Here is an 8,589-nt window from a genome sequence, read left to right on the forward strand (position 1 = left end):
ATTTGATTCAATAGTTTTGAGCAAACTTTTGACTTATTTCCTCTGGCAGAAGTGGCTTTTACCTCCTCCTCTACCTGCCTTCCTTAAGAAAGGGGAAAAAAAATAATGGTAAAATCTCACCATTCCATGAGAGGTTTTTTCCCACTTTTTGGCAGAACACTAAAAAATGTTCTTTCAAGAAATAACAAATTGAGGTTCAACTTGGAATTTATTTTTACCAGTTTGTCGCTAAGGCATCGTTTGGTGCACCATTCTCCCCAGCTAGGAAGGCACATGGTAAAACAGCCACCTTCATGTCTCTGTAGGTTCAGCAGTGATTTGGAAACATGAGACAAGTATTAGTCACTATATGATCTGTATCACACACAAGAGAAAATAATTTTATTAATGCAAACATAGGAGTCCTTCATCTTCAAACATTGAATTAAACTCCCTGCACTTCAAGTCAAGAACTTGACTGTGAAGCTTACAATCTCTGACATGGAAATGTAGTGTAATGACACATTCTACATTTATTGTTATTAATTTTTTTTCAGTTACAGATGAAGCAACTTGCAAAACATTCCTAAATACGAAGGAAGAAGAATATTTAAATGTAAATCATCATTATTCATTTTTATCCATCAAAGTGGCTTCATTCCACTCTCTCTGTGTTCATATCTTGCATCAAATATTAGATAAATCAAAGCGTGTAGGAGAAAAAAGTGCTTTTCATGGTCATCACTCTTTGTGATGAGAATGCTAAGGCACCAGTATATCTCCTTTAGGAGCTTTGTTGGGTCTAGTGGAACACCCCAGGCAGTGTTCACCTTCCTTCTGCTTCCATGTTGTTTGGCTCTGGACTTCAGAGCACCCCCTCTTATTTCAAACACTTCTTTCCTCTGGGCCTGGAATGCCCCAGTTGAACGTTGTGTTAACAAAAGATTCAAACTACCACCAGATCTGAGACTCTTCTCTGTAAGAGGAAGCCCCCAAAAAAGTGCTACGGGACAATTTATTACATTATTTTATGCTGATAGACTCGGCTACTATCCTCATATAGACGAAAAAACGGGCAACACCGTACACGGAGGAATTCCCCAGTTGGGAAACTTAAAAAATCATTTGGAGAAAGCAAAAAACGACATTGCCTATTACATACCAAATGACAGTGTGGGCTTGGCGGTCATTGACTGGGAAAACTGGAGGCCTACCTGGGCAAGAAACTGGAAACCTAAAGATGTTTACAGGGATGAGTCTGTTGAGTTGGTTCTGCAAAAAAATCTGCAACTCAATTTCCCAGAGGCTTCCAAGATTGCAAAAGTGGATTTTGAGACGGCAGGAAAGAATTTCATGCAAGAGACTTTAAAATTGGGAAAATTACTTCGGCCAAATCACTTATGGGGTTATTATCTTTTTCCTGATTGTTACAATCATAATTATAACCATCCTGCTTACAATGGAAGTTGCCCTGATTTAGAAAAAAAGAGAAATGATGATCTCGACTGGTTGTGGAAGGAAAGCACTGCCCTTTTCCCTTCTGTTTATTTGAATATCAAGTTAAAATCTACTCCAAAAGCTGCCTTCTATGTTCGCAACCGTGTCCAGGAAGCCATTCGGTTGTCTAAAATAGCGAGTGTTGAAAGTCCACTTCCGGTTTTTGTATATGCCCGCCCAGTTTTTACTGATGGGTCTTCAACATACCTTTCTCAGGTAAGTAAATCAAGCAAGGTAAGAAGGCTATGGAATATTGTCCACAAATGGTGTTTAGTGGAATGGAATATCACTTTTGAAGGGAGTAAAATTTAGCTTTTAATACTCTTTAGGTAGTTCTGCATCCTTATATGAATGTAAAATAAGAATATATTTCATTTTTAATGTAATCATACAATATTCTTAGCAACCATAGAGAATTGGGTAGTATAGACAATGTATTAATTCAGCTCCTTTTATGGGCCTCCACTCTTGTCAATAAGAGTAATTAAAATAGTAGCAGAAAATTCATGTTTTTGTTATAGTAGGGCAGTGGTGGCATAAAAGATAGAAATGAACAGTGGAGAAACACGTAAGTATTGTTGGGTCAGCACTCTTGGTTTGGCGTTACTGTCCTATGTGTAACATTTGATTGTATTCCTCCCTGTTAACTCTCCCTATCACCTTTGCCAGGGTGACCTTGTGAATACGGTTGGTGAGATCGTTGCTCTAGGTGCCTCTGGGATTATAATGTGGGGCAGTCTCAATCTAAGCCTATCTATGGTAAGTTGAAATGATGAAAATAGATGTGGAAACAGATGAAAACATTTCTACTTCGGATGGTTATGAGAATTGTTGTGGGATTGAGTAATAAACATGATCTTTGGCACAAAGTTGGTGCTCACTTAATGGCGGTTAAATCAAACTATCAGTTGTATGGTTGTGTTGTAAGGCTCTTTTCCAATGAGGAAACAGAAATTTGTTGAGATTAATTGAAATCCTCTAGACTACCTGGCTAAGAAGTAGCAAAAACAGGACCATAGTCTTGGTGTTTGGCGTTTTTTTTTTACTCTATTGTGCCGTGTGGCTTCTCAAAAGAAGAGCTCAACTAGTCTATATTCATTCACTCATTCTTTCATTCACCCAATTACTGTTTTATTAAGCACTTATTTATTTACTAAGTTAATGACAGTTTACTGTGGAGGGTCAGCAACTGGGATGGAGAGGTGTGGGCAGTTGGCAGTTAGTTTTTGAAAATGTTATTAGATTGTTCAAAGCTTCCCTAAGAGAGAGGAAAAGGAACAGTTTATTTTCCACAGGTTGAATTTAATAGTGTCTATTTTAAGCAAAACTTGTTTTATTAGGAAGGAAGGTTTATTTTACTCTACATAGTATGAATTGTATTCATTTTTTTCCTAATGCATTTTCTTTACTTCAAAAAGCCTTAAACCATTCCATCATGACCTACTCCTTTTCTCTCTTTCTCTTTTCTCTCTCTCCTTCTCCCTTTTCCTTCACCTCTTCAGTATTCTTAACTCAAAGCATTAGTACAGCTGTCACATGGACACTGCTGAGTTGGAGCTGAACTTTCCTTCTCTAATCGATATGGAAATACCAGTAACCTACGTGCCATGGAGTGTGTCTAACAAAGCTCTTGGTCCAGAGGTTTCATCCTAGGACTTACGAAAAACAGAATTTACACTCTAAGACCAAAAGAGATCTTCTGTATCTTGTCCTTCAGATAGACTAGCCGTATTTCTCCTTCATTTACAAAGGTATTTAGCTTTTTGAAATTCTTTTCAAGATTATCTGAGCCCTCCTACCTATTTGGTAGATTCTGTTATCTCTGGTTTGATTACCAGTAAAGGGAAATAATATAGACTATAAGTTCAGAGAATGGTATATGTCCCTTTTGTAAAATCTTTTATATGTCAGAAAATTATTTAAGAATTATAATTCTCCTAAGAATATTCCTAATTTTTATCAGTTGTTTTCTCAAATGTATAAACTCTTTTCTCAAGGATCCCATTAGCTCTTTGATGGAACCATTTATAAATTCCCCATTTATAATTTTTTTTTTAATTGAGAACTTCACACTCTGATGAGGAATGAATCAGGCATTCTCCAATTAGGGTGACATTAGCAGCATGACATGGCATAGAATTTAACTGCCACACTTTTTTTTAAAATTGCACTTCAATCTTAGATTTGCATTCTTCTACCATGACTCTCAAATCACCTTCAGTATTATTCACACAGAGACAGTCCTTCAACTTTAATATGAAGACTTCCTAGTTAATGACACTGATTTGAACTTGTTCCCTGTAGACCTTTCCCAATTTACAATCATTTTGAATGTTAATTCTATCATTACTTTGCCTTTTTCCTATGTCATCAATACTGTCATGGATTGCTTGTGTTTTCTCTAATCCATTGACAACTTAAAAAATTGGTAATTGCAAGTTTACTTGCAATGACTGGAACTGACTTAAAACAATGGTTATCAAATGTAGGCAAACCATTCCTTCCATTTCATCTTACTAGACCCAACTGTGAGACAGAGTCAGCTTCTACTGGCTTTAGTTCATGAGACCTCATTGTTAAATATTCAGAAATTTTGTGAACTGTTTGTTAAAAATTAAGTTATAAAAACTTAGAATAAGTATGCAAAACCAAAAGTATGCTAAGTATGCTAAAAACAAAATAAAATACTAAAAACATATCAATTATTTACTTCATTTTCCAATTATCCATACTTTTATTTATATCTTATCTTATCTGTATAAGTGGAAATGGTATAATGCAATGGTGTATTATGTCCTACCATAATACTGTCCTATGTAATGGTGATGTCATGTTGGTAGCTTAAAATTGGCCATGGCAGGAGTATTTACAGCATGGATTTTGACAACTACTATAAACTAGACTTTATGTCTTAGAGAAAGACTTTAAGCCTACGAAGACTGCATCTTGTGTAGGCTACTGATTCTCAAACATTCTCATCCTTTCACTCCTCTTCCTGCCTAGTTCTTGTCTCTGTAGACAACTCTAATGTCATCTGTGCTAAATCACTTCAGTGGTGTTCAACTCTTTGCAACCCTATGGACTGTAGTCCATCAGGCTCCACTGTCCATGGGATTCTCTAGGCAAGAATACTGGAGTGGGTTGTCATCTCCTTCTCCAGGGGATCTTCCCGATCCAGGGATTGAACCCTTGTCTCTTATATCTCCAGCATTTGCACATAGGTTCTTTACCACTAGTGCCGTCTGGGCAGCCCAGATCAATGTCTTTTGATCTTGGTATAAATTCTCATATATCCTTGGCACTGGTGATACTGTGTTGAAGAATACTGACAAAGTCCCTGCCTTCATGAAGCTCATACAGTTGGAGGGATAAAAACAATTGTTCTTGTTGTTTAGTCGCTAAGTTGTGTCTGACTCTTTTGAAACCCCATGGACTGTAGGCCACAGGATCCCCTGTCCATGGGATTTCTGAGGCAAGAATACTGGAGTGGGCTGTCATATTCTACTCCAGGGGATCTTCTCTACCCAGGGATTGAACCCACATCTCCTGCATTGGCAGGCAGATTCTTTACCACTGTGCTACCAGGTAAGCCCAACAGAGGCAATACAAAACAATAAAAATATTTTATGTGGTAAGTTCTATGCAGAAAATTAAAATAGAGAGATGTAAGAAAATGAACAGGAAAGGTGTCTAAGAAGGGTCTGGTCTAATGAAAACTGCAATCTGAATGACAAGATGGAGTCAGTGATGTTAAAAATGAGATGGAAGAGCATTCTGGGCAGAGGAAACAGTAAGTGCGGCTTGAAATGAACCTGCCATGCTTGTAAAACAACTAGTATGTCTAAGCCCAAGTGGGTGACGGTACAAGAGATGGGAGAGGTTACACCTCAGCAGGCTGCATACAAGGTGAATTATATTCTAAATGCCATTAGATGTTTAAGCTATTAACCATAAAGCTATTAGACGGTTAAGAAGAGGTTTTCTATTGCTGCCATAAAAAATACAACAAACAGTGGTTTAAACGGCAGAAAATTATTATCTTACAATTCAGTAGTGCAGAAGTCCAACATGGACCTTAATGCACTAAAATCAAGATGTCAGCAGGACTGCATTCCTTTCTATAGAAAGACCCTCATTTGCTCATTTGGGTTGTTGGCAGAATTCATTTTCTTGTGTTTGTAGCATCAAGCTCTCTATTTCCTGTCTGGCTATGGATAAGGCGATTTCGTTTCTCATGAGGTCACCATATTCTTTAGCTTTTGGCGTTTTCCTCTACATTCAAAGCCAGCAATGCTGGGTTGAGTCTCCCTTACCTTTGTATTTGTCCTCTTTCTCCCAGCTCATTTTTAAAATCCAGATAGAAAAAGTTTCTACATTTTTAAGGACTCGTGGTTAGATTGAGCCCGTCAGATGGTTCAGGATACTCTCCCCATCTCCTCCCATCCAAGTACTAACTAGGCCCAACCCTGCTTAGCTTCCGAGATCAGATGAGATCGGGTATATTCAGAATGGTTTGGCTTTAGACTCTCCTGATCTCAAGATCCACAGCCTTAATCATATCTAGAGGGTCCCTTTTGCCATGTAAAGTATAACACAGTCACAGGTTCCAAGGGACTGGAGTATAAACATCCTTGGAAGGATCTTATTCTGCCTACCATTGATGGCATCATCTCAAGAAGGCAACAAGAAATAGATTCAAGTGGAAGCTGCCAAGGTTCCTCAACTTGCCTGCCAACCTACCACAAACAAACACTTCCTTTGATCTTAATGAAGGATGAGCACAGCCAGCTCACTCAATGGAACTGTTGTTCATGAAAGAAAGCAACTACCTTCTATGTTTTGAATAGGATGGAGTCCTACTTTTAAGAAGTATCCATTTCAAGATGAATAATTTTAGTGACTCATCACTCATACTCTGCCAAATAAGTATATCTGCAAAACAGCTGTCATAGTTCAACCATACTTGAATTATATATAACATTTAATATATACTCAGTTGAACCTGATTAGGTATTTTGAGCTAGCGATTTTTTCTTCTTATTTTTAACTTAAATATTTAACATTTTTTTTACAAGGTTGTGTTGGTTTCTGTCATACAACAGTGCAAATCAGCCATAATTATGTATACATCCCTTCCCTCAGCCTTCCTCCCCTCCCCACATCCCATCCCTCCAGGTATCCCAGAGTGCCAGATCAGGCTCCTTGACCTACAGAGCAACTTCTCACCACTTCTAGTGAGGTGGATGAACGTAGAGCCTGTTATACAGATCAAAGAAAGTCAAAAAGAAAAAAACAAATACAGTATATTAATGCATATGTATGGAATCTAAAATGGTATTGATGAACCTCTTTGCAGGGAAGGAGTGGAGATGCAGATGTAGAGAATCAACTTGTGGACACAGTGGGGGAGTGGGATGGAGGGAGACAGTAGCGCCAACATACATACACTATCAAGTGTTACAATGGGATAGCTGGTGAGCTAGCAATTCAGCAACCACTCTTTCCAGCGCTTAACAGGGTCTGACAAATGTGCTATTTCTTACCTTTATTTGTACTTCATATTATCTATACATTGAGGTAAAATATGGTATGCTGGATCCTGTGGTTAGCCCTTTTATGTACACTGTATCCTTTCATCTTCACGACTACCCTATGAAGTAGGTTCTATAATTACCTTTAGATGATGAAGCTGAAGCATGGTCAGGTTACTTAATTTTCCCAAGGTCACCCAGAAAGGAAACCAAGACTTAGAAAGCTTAAGGGATTCCCAAGCTCACATAGCTAGCCACTGATGGAACTGCGACTCCTGTCTGGGCAGATGGACTCCAGACTACATGCTCTCATCCCTCCACCCCGACTCCACTCCACTGTACCATTCCACCCCTTCCATCCCTGTTAGTGTAGGAATTATTGAGGAAGACTGAGCCTAGGGTGTATTAAACCTCAATTGGTTAATGATTTAGTGACATGAAATGGCATGTGAAACTTACTTACAGATGTCACACAAAAAAATAGCTGGAATGGTCTTGATAAAGCAAAAAAGATGAAGTATTTCCTACCTCTTATTGCTTTTTGGTGCTTCTTTTAAAACTGCTTTATGTGGTGAATTAATTCATATATGAACTAACTTACTTGGATCTTAATAATCTGATCTTATAATTTTACAGCAATCTTGCGTGAACCTAGGCAATTACTTGAACACGACACTGAATCCTTACATAATCAACGTCACCCTAGCAGCCAAAATGTGCAGCCAAGTGCTTTGCCACGATGAAGGAGTGTGTACAAGGAAACACTGGGATTCAAGCGACTATCTTCACCTGAACCCAACGAATTTTGCTATTCAAACTGGGAAAGATGGAAAATACACAGTACCTGGGGAAGTCACATTTGAAGACCTGCAGAAGTTTTCTGATAAATTTTATTGCAGTTGTTATGCCAACATCCACTGTAAGAAGAGAGTTGATATAAAAAATGTTCGTAGTGTTAATGTATGTATGGCAGAAGACATTTGTGTAGAAGGCCCTGTGAAGTTACAGCCCAGTGATCACTCCTCTAGCCAGAATGAGGCATCTGCTACCACTTCTGGCAGTACCTCCCCCTCCACTACAACTGCCACAGTACCTCCATGTACTCCTGAGAAACAGTCCCCTGAGTGCCTCAAAGTCAAGTGTTTGGAAGCCATCGCCAGCGTCACAAAAAAGGGGTGTCAAAGTGTTAAATGGAAGAACACTCCCGGTCAGTCACGTATTCAAAATCTTAAAAATCAAACAACCTATTAAAATCAAATTCAGTACTTATTAAGTTTCCTGTCTACATGCTTTGTGCTTTTATATTTTGTACATTTTTATATTTAATATTTAGTTAGATGATTTTTTTTAGGCAAGTAATGATACCTATATAAAGTTTTACATTTGAAATGTGAATCAAAACTCATTGTGAAGATAGTATTTTAATTTTTTGAGCAAAGATTGTTTTTTTATGATCAAATTGAAGTTATTATTAATTGATAAAGAACTGATAAAGACCACTGCCTTTAATTTTCAAACTCATAGTCGGGGCAGTGTTAATAAATCCACTGATACCACATTTTGCTTTCGAAATTCAAAGTAG

The 8,589-nt window shown here is 37.9% G+C and overlaps 1 protein-coding gene across 1 annotated transcript; it reads left to right on the forward strand.

The window, feature by feature from the left end:
• The first annotated feature begins 732 nt into the window (after nt 1-732).
• On the forward strand, nt 733-8,282 carry LOC133072866 (hyaluronidase PH-20-like). Its single transcript, XM_061166396.1, has 3 exons — nt 733-1,692; nt 2,146-2,235; nt 7,644-8,282. Exons 1-3 carry the CDS (start codon nt 733-735, stop codon nt 8,256-8,258), a joined length of 1,665 nt encoding a protein of 554 aa, XP_061022379.1. The 3' UTR covers nt 8,259-8,282.
• The last annotated feature ends 307 nt before the right edge of the window (nt 8,283-8,589 follow it).

The sequence above is a fragment of the Dama dama genome, chromosome 18, assembly GCF_033118175.1.
Source record: "Dama dama isolate Ldn47 chromosome 18, ASM3311817v1, whole genome shotgun sequence".
Taxonomy (NCBI): Eukaryota; Metazoa; Chordata; class Mammalia; order Artiodactyla; family Cervidae; genus Dama; species Dama dama.

Bases quoted from the DNA above. Each gene is read 5' to 3' on its own strand.
- LOC133072866 (XM_061166396.1), top strand. From the start codon at position 733: ATGAGAATGCTAAGGCACCAGTATATCTCCTTTAGGAGCTTTGTTGGG. The intron at 1,693-2,145 runs GTAAGTAAATCA...CACCTTTGCCAG, and splicing joins CTTCAACATACCTTTCTCAG to GGTGACCTTGTGAATACGGT. The intron at 2,236-7,643 runs GTAAGTTGAAAT...ATAATTTTACAG, and splicing joins TCAATCTAAGCCTATCTATG to CAATCTTGCGTGAACCTAGG.